Raw genomic sequence first — 16,625 nt, 5'->3', positions numbered from 1 at the left:
GAGGAGCTACAGAGCAGGCTTTATTTCTTCAAGTTGGGAGAGCTCAAGGAAACAGCACAGGACACGGTGGGGCTTCCAGTGGAAGCTGGGCTTTCAGCAGACCAACTGTGTTTTGTTTTTTCCCCAGATGATTCCAAAACAACACTAGAAGGTTCCAGAACCTTTTCAGTGGAAGCTGATTCTTTCAACTTTGACTAGGCATGGGCCAGACTCTTTTTGTTAGATCATTTTTTTTTTCTGGCAATTTCTTGATCATTTGTTTTTTCCTGTTGTCATGTAAAGCTCTGGAGTTCATAGAGTTGGGCAGAGCAGACATCTTCATGGCCGTGACACAGCTAGGCAGAGGGGGACCATTCACTTCAGCCAGATCCACTTGTCACCCACCTCGGCATTGTACCCAGGGGCGTACTTGCGGCCTGGCAGCTGTTGGGGAGAAGGCATTAAAACACTGTTTAGAGTAAAGACCACTTTCCCAACCCTCAGAGTTGGTCAGTTACTGCCCATCCAGTACCAGGGACACCCGAGAACAGGGATCCAGCCTTGCCCACAGAAGTCCTGTTCAGGACAGAGATCCAGATGGAGACAGACCCCCTAGCTGATTTTTTTATTTTGTATGATGAGCAGGAGGGACAAGAAACCAGTGGCACTCAGTGATAATTGGCAGAGGAGGCTGGGCCCAGAAAATGCCTTGTTCTTAAGCCCTGACTGCCTGCTTGACTAGTGTGAATGAGACATTAGGTTAGCTTTGGGAACCAGTGATGAACTCATTACTAAGAGGCCACAGTTGGAGCTCTCTGGCTTCTGTGACACCATCAATACTGACCCACCAGGACTCCTGGTTATCCTGCTGTTGCCCTGTGTCATGGAGATCCTGCAGCTTTGGATCACCAGGACTGGCCTTTCATGTACCCCCAACCTATCGCAGATGATATAGATTTTGGGGTGGGCAAATTCAGAGCCTGAATTTGGGCTTGGGTAGCAGCTGAGCTGGTCAGCCCATCAACTCCCCTTTATTCACACCACCAAGTGAGCTCTCCTGCTCTCATGCCCTTGGGGCCAGCTCACCAGCATAGACAGCTCTACTGCACTGCCCAGTCAAGGCTTGACTCTCCAGAGTGCTGCAGCCTGAGAGAGACTGGCTCACCAGTGCCTTCACCATCAGGCCAGCTCCACTGTATTGCCTAAGGGAGCTACAGTTTAACTCCTCCCTCCCCCCAGTGATACAGCCAGTGAGGGAGAGCGGGCTATCTGTCCCACTTTGATGGCCCTAGGGTCAGCTCTCCCCACTGCTACAGATGGTGAGGGGCAAAAGTAAAACAGGCATAACTCTCACCCCCACATCACCTCATGGCAGATGAGAGGCAGGACCAGTTCTCTTGAGACCACTGACTCACTGCAATGTACATTTACAAGTGAAGATGTGTGGACAGAGGGACATACTGTGGGACGAACTGTGACACACTACAGCTTCCACGATAAGACGTTTTCTATGGATTTTGTTGTTGTGTTTGTGTTTTATTCTGGAGGGAGGTGTAGCGGGATATCTTCCCACTACATTTGTATGAAGCCTGGTGATTGGGCTATATGAGAGGTAGGCGGAGTGAGGAGAGGATGAGGAGAAGGAAGAGGAGGAGCTAAGAGAGGGAGGAGAGATGTAGGAGCCATGGAGAACCATGCACAGGTCCAGGACAGTCCTGGGTAACGATTTATATCATAAGGTTGGATATTGGGAAACAACTCTAATTGTGTGGGAAATTGTTAATTGAGCATTTCTAAATATATAAAGCCTTTGGATAATAAAGCTTTAGAATCTCATCTCTACTGGGTACCGTGTGAATGGCTGGACGTGTGGATGGCTCAGCCAAGCATTGTGGAGACAGCATGGGAGATTAGCAGAGCCATCTCCCACGCTGGCATCTCATGGATGCCAAGGCCGGTGCTTCGACCTGAGCCGAGCAGTGGCGGAAGCACACTGCTGCTCATGGCCTCAGGCCCTGCCTAGTCGGGAACATGGCAGGCACATAACAACAAGCCGGACTGGGTGCCAACGTTTTTAATATTAACCGCAACAGGGAGGCTGCAAGAGTGAAGGCTGGGTACATAAGAGGAGATGAGTGGGACTGGGGTGTACGATGCGAAACTCACAAAGAATCAATACAAAGAACAAAGTTAGTGACTTACTCATCAACTTTTTTACTTATTTACTGATGGCTCCTACAAGATCACCGATACTCAAAATATTTGAGGAGCTAACTTCTTCTTTTGGTATCTTAACTAATATTAATTTAAGAATCGAAGAAAAATCCTGAAAAAATTTTCAGTCGATGGTTTATTTTGAAATGTATCCATTCGAACCTTCTGGGAGGAGATTTTTTTTCGGAACTCATTATTGTAACTCCTTCAGATCATCTTCGTGAGTTTCAGCAGTCTGTTGTGTGGGTAACCATGTATTCAGAGATGTGTACTGTGGTTTCCTGTTCTGTACTGAGTTTATTTTTTCCCTTTTTAGAAAAAACAAAAAAAGAGGACATGGTCCCCAGGGCCTTGGTTTGGAAGGAGGACATGAAGGGAGTGTGACCTTACCACACCTGGGAAGTGCAGGCAGGTAAGGGAGCCAGCAAAGGGCTGGGGGCACAGACGGCACAGCCAAGGTTAGGCCTTGGAAGCCACTGAAATGCCCAGGCCTGAAGAAACATCAGCAAGAAACTACTTTGGAAGCAAGGAAGCCATGGGAGAGCCTCTGGAGCTATCACTGTCCGAGAGGATGGAGCGCTGGCCCCCTCTGCCAGCAGCTTTGTCCTTCCCTAGCTGGATGGCACAGGCAAGAGCCCAGAAAGAACTCCAGACAAAGTGAGACCCGTCTAGCCTAGCAGGAGGATGCACTACACAGCCACAAGGGCAGTCTATCAGTACACTGCACAAGGGCAGAGGTGGCAGCAAGAAGCTTGCCTGCAGAGAAGGGGGTGTGTCTAGAATGGCCTCAGGCAAGACACACAGGTATAGTGTGTGGGAGAAGCAAGCCCAGGCAGAACAGACACTGAAGCACAGAGCTTCTCCAACTGCCGTCCAGCTGAGGTCACTTCTCATCTGTTGACCAAATCCCCACAATTATGTCTCATGAACAGAACACCTGCACCCGTTAGAGGATTTTATGTCCACTGACTGTCACTGCAAACAAGGCACCCTACCCACTGTATACAAGTTGGCTGTGGCAGCTTCACCAAGGTCCAGTTGGGAGCTTGAAAGGCAATGGCAACTCTCATCTTGTGTATACCAAGTGAAGCTACTGAGGTCTGGATTATACCAATGGCCAGTTGGCCAGCATGGCCTGGGACTTTCAACCACCACTGTCCTGAATTTTAAACTAGAGCAAGTAAAAACTAGCTGAAGACTACCAACCTGCCAAGCCTCACCAATGTCTACTAACTGCTTCACAAAGCCACTCTCTGGAATTCTTTGGGGCATTTAATTGGCCTATAAAATCCAGTGAGGGGTGCTCTGTCCTCAGGTTTCTGGGAGAAAGCACAGCAACTGAACATACATAAAAGCCCCCTAAATTCCCAGTATCTGACTGTGTGCTTGTCTGTAGGCTGGAGGCCATGCTGAATCTAAACCAACAATTAGCTCTTTGGGAGGTTGCAAAGGAAGCTCAAGATCCAGCTGCCTCTGGGGAGGGGCCCAGCAGCTGGAGACGGAAGGTCAGGACACTCTGCTGTCCTTCTTCGATGCTACAGGATGCATAGGTACTTCTGTTTTCACATGGAGTAAGTCACTTGCCTGGAGTATACAGCTAGCTATTCCATCTACAGAGCAAGAACCAGCCCCTCCTCAAACACATGTACAAGAGAGACCTCAGCCTCCCAACTCTGGAGTGGGTTCTGTGCCCAAGTCCCTAGACAACTCATGTAATGAGCCCAGTCTGAGGGCGGACCTGTGCTGCTGGGCCCGGCGGTTTCCAGCCCCCATTCCACCTTACAATGTTTCCCCTTGCTGTGTGCTTAGGATAAACTCCCAGAAACAGAACTGCTTGCTGAAGCAAATCATCCTGAAGAGCAGGTGTGGAAAGCCCCCTCCATGGGTTTAACTTGACAGCGTGGAAGAGCTGGTCTGGATTACTGTGCAGAGGCTTAGGCAAGGACGTAGACTCAGCACCGTCTCTCCTTAAAAATCGAACCATGATCTTGGTCTTCTAGGATCTTCACCAGGATCAGCAAGCTGGCTTCACTTCAGCCCTGGTCCACTGACTGTCACTACAAACAAGGCACCCCTACCCACTGTGTCCAAGTTGGCTGTGGTGGCTTCACCAAGGTCCTACTGGGAGCTTGAAAGGCAATGGCAACTGTCATCTTGTGTATACCAAGTGAAGCTACTGAGGTCTGGATTCAAGCAACATAAAGGAATGGGGTTCTGCGAGTCGTAAAAGGTGTCCCCTCTACAGCCACAGCCAGCTTGAGTGTAGAATTCAGTCTTCAGCATGGACCCCCACACCCTGTCCTGACCATATACTAGACTTGGGTCAACTTGTAACACAGCAGCCTCCAGGTCCTGGACTCCATATTGGGGTCTGAGAACTTGAGACCGGCCAGACTCACCATCATCAAGTAACAGTGGCTTCCCAACTGGAAAGCTGAGACCCACACCCTACCTGACTCTGAACAAGCCCAAGTGTAGACAGTGGAGACTTAGGCTCTAGGCACAGAAAGAGCTCCAGGATTTGTTACAGGGCCACTGGCCTTTGGCTGAAGACAATGTCCATGCTAGGCTGGACAAAAAGCCTCCAGGAGCTGTGAGCAGAATGAATCTGTGGCTACTGACAAAAGGCTGTGGGTCAGATGGGTTCCCACCAGACCCTCCTCACACACAAGCACAGGGATCTCAGGCCATATTGTACCCCCAAGCAGGTTATGCTAGAGGCACTGGAATGCTTGAACTCAGTGCTAGCAGGCTTAATGCTGATGGCCATGTAACTGCACTGCAGCCAGAAAACTTGTAACACTTGTCTCAGAACAGAACACAATCTAGCATTCCAAACCATGCAACTCACAACGCACTGCAGCCAGAGATACATTTCCAGACACGTGCAAGTGGAAAGTATGGCCCTAAACCAGAGGGAAAATCAGGCTGACTCTGAAGTGACGAAGATGATGAATTAGTGAACAGAGATATTAAAGCATCTGTTAGGAAAGTGCTTGATATATTCTGGGAACAAAATGACAGATGACAGAAATAAGGGAGAACTGGAAAACAAAGGACCAGGCAGGAGTTCCAAGTGTAAAACTAGATTCCTGAAGTACACAGTTCTATTGGATGGGCGTAGGAGTCATGCACATGTGCAACGTGGGGCTATGACGGACTAGTCCTTGGGATCCACTGTGCTGCCCATGGCAGCCACACCCTCACTGTCAATGCTGGGTGCAGAGTAGTGCCAGTCTGCGTTGTGGGCACAGGCTCTTCCCAGAGGCACCCTCTTTAACCTGGACCACATCTGGATCTGTCCTCGCTGCTGCCTGTCAGGCAGGCCTCCAGCATCCCCTGCCCCTCCAGTCCATCTTTCTCCCAATACTTCCTTGTTGTTGCTTCAACACTTCTCTGTTGTCTGTTTCCTTGAAGAGCCAAATGAACACAATGGAACACCAGCACATTTCTTAACAACATAGAGAAGAGCATGAAGACCTAAGAATAAATAAAATAAACCGACTCCAAATAAAGTAGAAAGAAAAAGGCCAAAACAGCTTCAAGGGCCCATGAAAACCTCCGTCTAGTGCATGTATAAATAGAATCCCCCAAATCCTCAAAAGTAATGGCTAAATCTTTTGCAAATGCTTTGAAAAATATAGCTACTACACCAAGAAATTCAGCAAACCTCTGCAGGATCCAGAGAGAAACCTCAGAGGCACATCACAATGAACCTCCTGAAAGCAAGCAGTAGAAGGCTGCAGAAATCCTGAAAGCAGCCAGAGACGGAAGGCAACAGGGGCACCAAGACCAAGAATGACTAGACTTCTTAGAAACAGCACAGGTACGAGGCACAGAGAACCTGCCATGTGTTGTAAGAATGATCCAGCTAGAATCTCGTATCAATTGAAAATACCTCTCAGATTGAGTTGAAGTAAATCCCCCTTTTTTTGGAAAGCTAGCCACTGGAATTCGTCACCATCAGACCCATATGTAAAAACTGTTCAGTTAGGCAGGCAAAACCCGGGTCCAAACAAAAGAATGGAGTACACCTAACATGACAGCTCAGAGAGAAGATAGAAGCAGATCCTTAAATGGTAGTTTACTATATCTTTTCTTCCAATCCATTGCTTCAACACTGCTTCTAGAAACATTACAGCCATGGAGGAGACCTCTCCTCTCTCCCCATTTAAACTTGTTTTCTAACTGGCTTACAAAATAGGAGGTCTTGATATTTTTCATAAACCCATTGTCTTTGTTAACTCTCTCATCCCATAGCTTGTCTTCCTTATTCTGGCTGGAACCAATCCATGCCCAGCATCAGCCTTTTCTACATTCATATCACCTATGCTCTACCAGACAGCCTCCCTTAAGGAGTCACCGATGGCTCCTTTCTAGTTCCTGGCTTCTACGTATGCTCCACACAGTTAAGCACACAGCTCTAAAGAGTCTAAGCTGGATCCATATATGAGAGAGACCATGTGGTGTTTGCTTTCTTAGCCCTGGGTCACCTCTGTTTTCTAGTTCTATCCATTTACCTGCAAATTTCATTTTTTCCCCACATCTGAGTACAATTCCATCTTGTATATGTCACATTTTTAAAGCCATTCAACTGCTGACAAGACATTCAGAAGGCTGGTTCCCTTTCCTGGCCAATGTGACAAGAGCAGCAGTGTCTTTGTAGTAGAACGTAATGCCCTTTGGGTCTACACCCGGCGTGGTAGAGCTGGGTCACATGGTTGATCCACATGTTGCCTTTTGTGGAACCTCCACGCTGATTTCCATAGTGATGTACCAGTCTACACTCCCACCAACAGTGAATAAGAGTTCTCCCCCAATAACCTCGACAGCATCTGCTAATATTTGATTTCTGGATAATAGCCATTCTGGTTGGGGTGAGAGAGAATTTCAAAGTGGTTTCAGTTTGCATTTCTCTGATGGCTTAATTATGTTGAATACTTTCTAAAGTATTTATTAGCCATTAATATTTCTTATTTTGAGAACACTCTATTCAGTTCCAAAGCCCATTTTAAAATCGAACTGTTTTCTTGAAGTTTCTTTCCTTTTCTTCTTTTTAAAAGTTCTTTGCACAATCTAAATGTTAGCCCTGTCAGATGTAGAGTGCCAGATATTTTCTTCCATTCCACGGGCTGCCTAAACAAAAATCCCAGTGCCAAATGTAAAATCCTTCCTTACAAGCTATCGGTCATGGAGGCCCCTGTCTAGATTTCCAGCATTCTTGGTTACCCACCAGAACTAAAGGTTAAGGCATTGTGCATCTTGGTTGCAAAATACAGAGAGATCAAGTTGGAACTTGGCCAGCTGCTTTTTCCCTACTGGATAGCTTTCACAGTGAGAAGGTGCTATACAGACTAAAGGGTGAGAGAAGGCATCAGTTCTTACCAGCTGTGAACCCTACAACTATAAACACAACTTGTGAGACAAGATGTACTTACAAGTACAATAGTGGCAGTACCATTATAGGTAACATACAACTCTTGGAATAGATTTGACGCTTGCTCCACAGGACACACACACACACACACACACACACACACACACACACACACACACACACACACACACTTTTCTCCCAAACTTATGGCTGGGACACTATACTACTATTGTAAACTGCCTTCTAAACACTTAAGGCTTATGCTCATAGATAAATGACACTATTGACTCAGAGATGCTTCTTTGTGAGTGACGAACAATGAATGCAGAGACTCATGTCTGCTCAAGGTGCTAAGAATAAGTGATAGCTAAGGATATTTATACACGTCCTCTAAGGCTTAATTAGAAAGCACTGTGGAAAGAATATAAAAGTGGGAAGAAAGGAAAAGGGCTGCAAAATCCTCAGGGCGTGACTGAAACCATGCTCTCACAGCAGCTATGGTTGCCTGCACTGTGCTTTACGAGAGTAGGCGTGTCACCAGTCAACCATGGATAGTGTGGAGGGACTCATGGGACCTTACCCAGCTGTGCTGAACTGTCAGATTCCAGAAGTTAGCAACTTCAGGTACATACCCAATGGTGATAGTTCTGAACCCACCCTCCCCCAGTGAGACCCACCACCTGACAAGGCCCCTCTGAAGGCAGCTGCTAACAGATGCCAAAGACTGTGCTAGGGACAAATGCAGAGGCCCTGAGTGCGGAGATGGCCTCCAGTGCTCTATTACCAGACCTGTGGTGCATGCAGAATTGAGCGATGAAAGCAGCATTGGTAAGCACGTGTGCAGACAGAGGCCTGAGAACAATGTATGTTTAGAGCATTTGGATGCCAGGCCAGAGAGTGGATGTGTGAGAATGAAATTTGGATTGGTAACAACCTCTGGGTACCTGTGTTTTCAGAGACAATGAGAGCACGAGGCTCTAACTGTGAGTGGACGGATCCCTGGACAGACATTTAGGATGACAAGGTGCTTGGGAGGTGGTGAAAAATGGGAGCTGGGGAAGCAGGAAGCAGTGACCACTGTGGTCAAGTCTTTAGGGTGATATCTGTTTTCACTCCTTCCTCAGCTTAACTACCTACCTCATCTCCCTTGCCTGTATGGACTGGCCCCCTGAAACTCCCAGGAAATAAGTTATTCTTCCGATATTGTTTTTGTCAAGTAATTAATTGCAGCTGCAAAAAAAGCAACTACTAGAAAGTCCTCTGAAATGACAGTGACAGTCTAAACCCCATGGCCCCAGTGGAACAGCTTTGCTTCTGTGCAGTGTGGCCTGGCCAGCGGCTGACCCCTGCCCTAGTGCCCATTTTGTCCTCTTCCTAAGTCTCCTGTGACTCTTCTTCCCACTCCCACTGGCACTCACCTTTGCCTACCCATTACATAAACTCATCTTTAATAACACTTTCTCAAGGTTCACTGTAGACTCCATGCAGTCATTAAAGAAGCGTTCTGAGCTCCCCTCCTTGACCTTCCCAGAGTACCCAAGGTACACAGCTCCTGCACCACCATCTTCATCACTAGCCTCCTTGTTCCTCATGACATGGGGTCTTGGCATCCTTGTTCTGAAGTGCTCGGGTGAACCCACTACCTGGCTGCGAGCATTCCTGCACTTCCCAGGAGTGGCGTGAACCAGTGTTGGCTCCCAAACAGCAATGACAGTAGTGTTTGCCAATGCAGTATAAGCAGACCACTAAGCCAGAGTTGTCTGCGGTTTGAGCACAGTGACTGGAAAACAGTTCTGCTTCCCAGGAAGTGCCTTCATGAAAGACGCAGCTGGCAATAGCTGGTGGGAAACGGATTGAGGGGCCTCATGCATTCATCTCTGAATCATCCACAAAGCAATTTCCAGTAGGAAATTTTGTGATAATTTTTGCTGTCTTTAATAGCAAAGAAAATTCTGTCCCTAAGAAGAAAGTCATTTTGTACTTATTGCCATGCTTCATTTCAAGCCATCTTTTAAAAATAAAAGCATCTTAGTTTCCTTAAAAGACAAATAAAACTAACGTTCCTCTAAATGGTCACGCAGTTCTTAATCAATGAAGAGGAAGCCTGAAAAATACACAGTACTTCTGAAAGAAAGACACAGAGCCTTCCTCTGCAGAGGAAAGGCTCCAGGTAATCAAGGCTGGGGTCCTAAATGGCAGTTCTGATCACTCACTCCGACCCTTACTATCTCACCAATGCCCACCAGAGACGGTACTGCAAGAGGAGCCTGCAGAGAGTCTTTGCCATGAAGTCTAGATGGGGTCCTAGCACAGCAGTGACACACTGAGGAGAGCTGGGTGACAGCTTCAGTTAGCACCCAGTGTCCATGCCTAGTATGGACTGAAAGTTGGTGACATGGAAACCAATGTGGGTGAGGAAAACCTCTACCAGCCTCACAGCCGTGCTACACATATGAAACTGTTCTTGAAAAACTAAACTTGTTTTTTTTAAAAAACACTCAGAAATTAAAAAGAAAAAAGACTCCTCCAATTATTTGTTTAAAATCTCTAACATTTCTAATATTTAAATATATCCCCATGTCCAATGCCATGGACTCTCTTTGATATTCAGTATTAGGTCTCTATTGATCTGATACAACACTATTACCAAAAGCAACTTGAGGAGCAAGGAGGAGTTTATTTCATCTTACAGTTTATAGTCCATCACTGGGGGAAGTCAGGGCAGGAACAGAGGCACAGGAAATGGAGGAATCTTGCTTACTGGCTTGCTCCCCATGGCTTGCTCAGCCTGCTCTCTTACACCATCCAGGACCACTTGCCTAGGGGTAGTGCCACTCACAGTAGGCTGGGCCCTTCCACATTAATTGTTAATCAAGAAAATGCCCCACAGGCAATCTGGTAGGGTCATTTTTCAATTGCAATTCTTTCTTCTCAAAGCTCGGGTCAGGTTGACAAGACACCATTCAGAAGAGTATTAGAACACAGAAAGCCTTAAAAACACAATGATGGTGATGGTGTCAAGCTCACTGTAAAACCAGTTTCCTATGTGTGGCTCACTAGCTGGTTCAGACAAACCCTGCCCTCCCATATCAGCAGAGACAGATGGCACAGAATGCCCTCCACTCACAGGAATCAAGGCAGGCAGCGGCTGTGTTTTATGGTGTTAGTGCACGGAGCAGGTGGGCTTACAGTCAGCATTCTGGGGTCTCCCTAAGTCTCATGAGCAGCAGCAACGAGGCACCAAACAGAGCTTCTGGAAGCAATGCACACAGTAGGGATGAAATCTACAGAAAAGCAGGAAGGCTGGAAATACATCAGACCTCATGGAACCTATACACAGCCAGCCCATCAGCTTGACACTAGAATGGATTCTTGTGGTCTCCCTTTACTTTAATGCTGACCAGAAGATCTCCTTGATAAAATACTTATTTTATTATGATTTAATATTTATTCTTAATAAAACACTATCAAAAGTGACAAATATCAGCCACAGTGAGAGATGTGAGACAAAACACAGGGAGCACTTGCCAGGGTGGCAGAGAGATGACCACACAACAGAAGGGAGCCAGGCAGTCCAAGCAGACCCAAAAGACACAATTATCAGACACACACTGCAATTATCAGATTGCTCTATCACAGATTAAGGCTTAAAAATGTATGGCAAAATTATTCTGCAAAGTTGAGATTAAAGTGTAAACTTAGAAACAACAACAACAAAGAGCAAGATTAAAACGAAAGCTCAGTGAGCAAACAGGTTAGCTGGGGCTCCAACAGATCAGTCAGGAGCTTGGGAGACGGCAGCAGAACACGTGCAGGCTGCCGCATGCACACTGACAAATGGCCATGAGAGGTCACCATAGTGACCAGCACACAGCGAGACAGGCTACCACCCTTAGGAGCCCGAGGAGAGCCAACAACTGGCACTGACTGTGGAGACCAGCTAAAGGGACAAAGGATTTCCTGGACCCCAAGCCAAGTGACAACAAAGGCACATAGCCTGGCCCCCAGGTGCACACAGCCTTGGGACAGCTCAAGATCACATCAGAAAGCAGACAAAAATCAGACCCACAAGAGACAAGAGACATTCATCAGAAAAAGCAAGCTGCTCTTTAGAACAGTCAGAAGCCTAAGATGCTGAAATTTGGATTGGCTGAAAGAAAAATAAGCTGGAAATTCAGAATTCTCTGCCCTGTGCAACTTATTCCTCAAAAAACAAAGAGTCTCCCTTCCTTCCAAGTTTGACCTAAAGCTTCCTGCAAGGCTGAATAGGGTTTCTGACTCCCTAAAAGTGGGGCGAGACACTGGTAGGTTCTGAAGCACACCATGGAAATGACTGTGGGCCAACAGAGGGCACAGGGCTGCTCACGGGCTTGGTTCTGTAGATGCCGGCAGGGAGAATGTGAGAAGGACCAAGGACCGAACAGTCACCTGCAGCCCTGTAGAGGAGGTGGGAACCTGAAACTGCTATGGGCTCATGAGTCTCTCAACATACAGTTAAGCATACAGATGATTCACATCTTGTCTATAAGAGTCCCATCTCCAAGTGGAGTGTCCAAATCTTAATGGTCATTATGGTGGACTGAAGGCTCAAAAGGACATAATTCCACAGTTCATGCTGGGGTGTGATCCAGCAGGTCTGGTGTTCCCAGGAGCTGTTTTTCTATGCACGAGCCTGCACCCTCGAGATAAGGAGGAGACTACAGAATAAGGAAGAACAAGGGTGCTCAAAGAGCTTGACCATATAGGCTGACTGATAGAAGGGCATGGCAGTGATCTCAGCTGCAGCAGGAGAGATTACTTTTTCTATAATTTTTTTTCAGGTCAGCCTTGAACTCACTGCATAACTAAACATTACTTTACTTTCCTGATTCTCCTGTGTCTATCTCCCAAATGCTGGGACTAGAGACAATCAGACCTGGCTTATTCTTGTCATTTTAAAAATTTATTAATTTTTATTTTATATCGATGAGTGTTTTGCCTGCATGCATGTTTGTGTACTATGTGTATGCTTGGTCCCAGTGGAGACACAAGGAAGGCATAGAATCCCCTGTAACCTACAAATACTGTGAGCCGCCTGTGGAGGCTGGGAACCGAGCTCAGGTCCTCCACAACTGGAGGACATGCTCCTAACTGCTGAACCATCTCTCCTGCCCTCTTATCATTTTAAAAGGTTTGAAATATTTCACCCAAGCAAATTTAAAAATAAAATAAAAGAAATGAAGATCAAATAAAGATCACTTTAATGTGTTGCAGTAGAGTGTTCTTCCTAGGGATGACCCTAAGCAGAAGTGGAGCCACAAAACCAGTGAGCCACAGCAGTAAGTGTTAGGGCACTTTTCCTGTCTGCGTCAACACTGTCTCCACAGTCCCCATAATGACTTGAGGGACTTGAAGTGCATGGAGAATTAAGACACATTATCACAACAGCCCACAGGAGGAGTTGGGCAAACAAGTCTCAACACAGGCTGTGACTTTACACTGCCTGAAACAGGAAAACTACCAGTATTAGACTCAAATATATCAAAGATGACCATTTTAATTACCAGGTTAATCACTACAGTGGTCAACTAGTAACAGAATGAGACAACCCATGTATTTTTTCTTCCAATGTAACTGGATAACTATTACAAATGCTCAGAATAATTAGAGGGTTTTTTTGGGGGGGGTGGGGTGGGGTGGTGTGTTTGTTTTAATACCTTCAGGTAACCAGAAAGAGGCTGATGTGAAAGGAAACAGAAAATAAATCCTGGGCAAATACTAGCTGAAGACAGTCTAAGGTGCTGGAGCAATACTCATGAGAAGAAACTTGAAGGCAAGCTCTGTGGATAGGGTCCAGACAGTAATGTCAAAGGCACAAGAGGGGAAGTACTAACCACCTTACCAACCACGAACCAATGAGGCCAAGGCTGACAGAGGGAGGCAGGTCCAGCAATGCTGTAGTCCCTCCTCCTGAAGCTGACAGAGAGAAAGCTGGACCTGAACGAGGCTACTTATGGCAGAGGGAGGCAAAGAGTATGTGGACCCGGAGGCCATAAGGGGCAGCTGTATCACTCAGGGAAGATGTCAGTCCAGACACAGACCATGGTAAGGAGACAGAAACCTTATGGCTGTGCTCCCAAATGTATATGGTGAATACAATTATTTTCAAAAAGGTCCAAAGAACTTGTTTAAAAGAAAATGTTGAGTCCTTCAAGTAAGGGAGGAGGTGGGGGGAACAACTGGCCACGCTGAACCCTTAATCGAAGCTCCAGTGGTCTGTAGCCTCTGCTGCTCAATTGATAGTTCAGGCAGCTGTCTCCGGATGCAGACCCACGTTTTCACTTCCAGGCAATGATTCCACACTTTCCAGTAACCAACATGCTACAGCAGACCACGGACAGAGGACACTTCCCATTCCATGATGCTGCTTGGTGCAAGCTACTGGTCTTGTTAGGCTCCTGACCCTGCCTACACGGCTGGAAATAACAGCAATGGAGGAGCAAAAGACTTGTGAAGAAGATGTGTGAACTAGAGAAAGGTCCGGGGAGAGGTAGCTGCTATTTCCATGTCTGCATGAGCTCCGCCACCCTTGCCACAATCAATCACTTGGGTTGGAGGACATTCCATAGAAATGGAAGGCCCCACAAAGGTAAGCCTTAGAGACACACTGTGAGGAGTAAGGTGACATCAGATGTAGCTGTGAAGAACTGGAGCTATCAGCTAAAGAATGGAGGATATGTGTCCATCAAGACACTGGATCTGTTGTGTGCCTGAGGACTCACTGCTTTATCACTAGAAATGAGAGAGACAGCAGATCCATTCTTCACGGAGGTGGCTTAGTGGCAACATGTGTCCCTGACTTTGCCCCCCTGGCAGGGCTCACCTCTCTGAAGCTGTTGTAGATCCGGCTGCCCTGATGAGCTCCAATAGTGATTTCTGGGAGGTAGACCGGGATGGCTGTGTAATTTAGCACTTCTGTCTTATCCTGAATCCTGAAAAGTAAGACAAACATGGATTTCAACAAGCCATCAAAATGAATACCATTAGGCAAATATTCTTAACTCTTCACATATCTATAAGAACTGCAGAGATGGCCCAGCAGTTAAGAGCACAGGCTGTTCTTCCAGAGGATCTGGGTTCAATTCCCAGCAACTGCACAGCAATTCACAACTGTCTATAACTCCAGTTCCAGGGGATCTGTCACCTTCACAGACATAAATGCAGGGAAAATACCAATGCACATAAAAATAAATAAATCTTAAAAAAAAACAAAAAACAAAAAAGCCAAACCAAAACAACATCAACAAAACACCATTAACTAAGATAAACACTGTTCACAAGCAGGCATGTTCAAAGCATCACTTCTTTTGAAGATCTGTGGGGCCATGCAGCCATTCTGCTGAAACAGCTCCAGAACTGAGAGAGTTCTGTGAAGCCCTAATGCCTTCAGATAGTGAGCTCTGGATGAAGGGTTTGGGAAATGGAAAAATGGAGCCAATGAGTGCTTCATACAATAGCAGAGAGAAATCTACCAGCAGATGGTAGGTCCCCAAGTATGCACACTATGTCTTCATGAGACAGGTGTAACACCAATGCCAGTGGGGAGGCACTGTAGTGCCTTTCCACAGGTACTAATGCTTGTAGAAAGCAAAGTGACAGTACCACATGGAACTCACTAGGTAGCACATGGGGCCATATTTATCATGGGCCAGCTTCATTTCTGGTACTAATAATACCAACTATAGTCTTCTCCCCTTGCTTTACCAGTTTATTCTACTGATTCAAGAATGTTTATACAATTGTTACAGCTCATTCTCTTCAAAGCTGGGCTCAGCATAACCACTATGCTTAAAGAGACAAATCCTTCATTTTTTTTCTTTTCTTTCTCTTTCTTTCTTTCTTTCTTTCTTTCTTTCTTTCTTTCTTTCTTTCTTTCTTAAATTAAATCTGGGCATAGTCATGCAGGCTTGAAATCCATGAATGCTAGAAACCCTAATACTTGGGAAGCTAAGGAAAAGGAACTGCCACAAGTTTGAGTCTAGCCTGGGCTACCTGATGAGTCAAATGTCTGAGGGGAAAAAGGCACTAAAAGTTTTTCTCATTCTTAATAGGCTCAAAAACCAAAGTACTTATTTTCAACAGATACTTAGGTATACCCAAGTTGTAAAGGCAACAGAAGCTGCTTCTTGCCTGCATTTCCAAGTGTAGATTCTGTCACTGTGTCTGGCTCCTGTGGTTGGACCTAGGAAGTGTCTAGGCTTGCTATGTAAACCTGTAGACAGCCAGGTCCCCACAGAACTAGAACACCCCAAGAGGAATGCGTGGTGCATGGGTCCATGGGTCATGCTTCTACAAGAAACCACAGGGAAATGAGGACTGTGTCAGGCTCAACTTTGTGGGTGGCAGGAAGATCACGGCCTACTGTCCTAGCACAAACGAGCCACTCCCACAATGATCCAGCGATTCAAATCCCCCAAGCACAGCTGTTCAGGCAGCCCTGCCTGCCTTTCTCCCCAGTGGGTTTGCGCTTATTTAGGTAAGTGGCCATACTAGACACAGTAGAAGATTAAGATTGTGTTTCTTAGCTTTCATATCCTACCCAGTTGGTTTTTTCTGCCAAAAGAAATGAAAACATTTAAAAATAGTTCAAGCAAGCAAACAGTAAAGTCTGTAGAGGACACAGTAGCTGTGCTCTGTAAGCTTGCTCTGATTAGCTATTAGAAATTAGAAATTCCACTGTGCCAAAGCCCGTCTTCAGCGCTACTTTCAAGACCTCCCTTTCCCCAGGGACAAGCCGACAACCGTCTCACACTCTTCATGACTATGCCAGTAACGTATGCACACACAGCTCTCCACTGTAACACACAGGATTATTCTGTACCTGCTAGTGTTTAATTCTGTTGAAGTGGTAACAAAATATTTCAATTAAAAATGAAGTACATGGTAAATGTTAACAAATATCAAAGGGAGGTGTCCTGGAAGTATGTGAAATACAGAACAACAGCGCCATCTATCCAAACTTACAATTTACACATTTCCCAGAAAAAGAACAAGAAGGCTTTAAAAGTACTCCATT

General features: G+C 46.1%; 1 protein-coding gene across 2 annotated transcripts in view; it reads right to left on the bottom strand.

The window, feature by feature from the left end:
- Nucleotides 1–16,625, bottom strand: part of Ndufa10 (NADH:ubiquinone oxidoreductase subunit A10) — a 37,397-nt gene continuing 20,772 nt past the window's right edge. The window contains exons 9-10 of one of the 2 annotated variants that reach the window (XM_034521831.2): nucleotides 14,433–14,541; nucleotides 1–423 (exon numbers count right to left, since the gene is read on the bottom strand). In XM_034521831.2, the coding sequence (XP_034377722.1) occupies nucleotides 355–423; nucleotides 14,433–14,541 (178 nt within the window). In that variant the 3' untranslated portion in view covers nucleotides 1–354. Of the gene's footprint in view, nucleotides 449–14,432; nucleotides 14,542–16,625 lie in introns of both variants that reach the window. The other variant, XM_076914754.1, reaches the window with a different exon arrangement.

Source organism: Arvicanthis niloticus, chromosome 17 (genome assembly GCF_011762505.2).
Source record: "Arvicanthis niloticus isolate mArvNil1 chromosome 17, mArvNil1.pat.X, whole genome shotgun sequence".
NCBI classification, from domain to species: domain Eukaryota; kingdom Metazoa; phylum Chordata; class Mammalia; order Rodentia; family Muridae; genus Arvicanthis; species Arvicanthis niloticus.
Note: the sequence above shows the minus strand (reverse complement) of the source record. Positions and strands in the feature narration are given on the sequence as shown.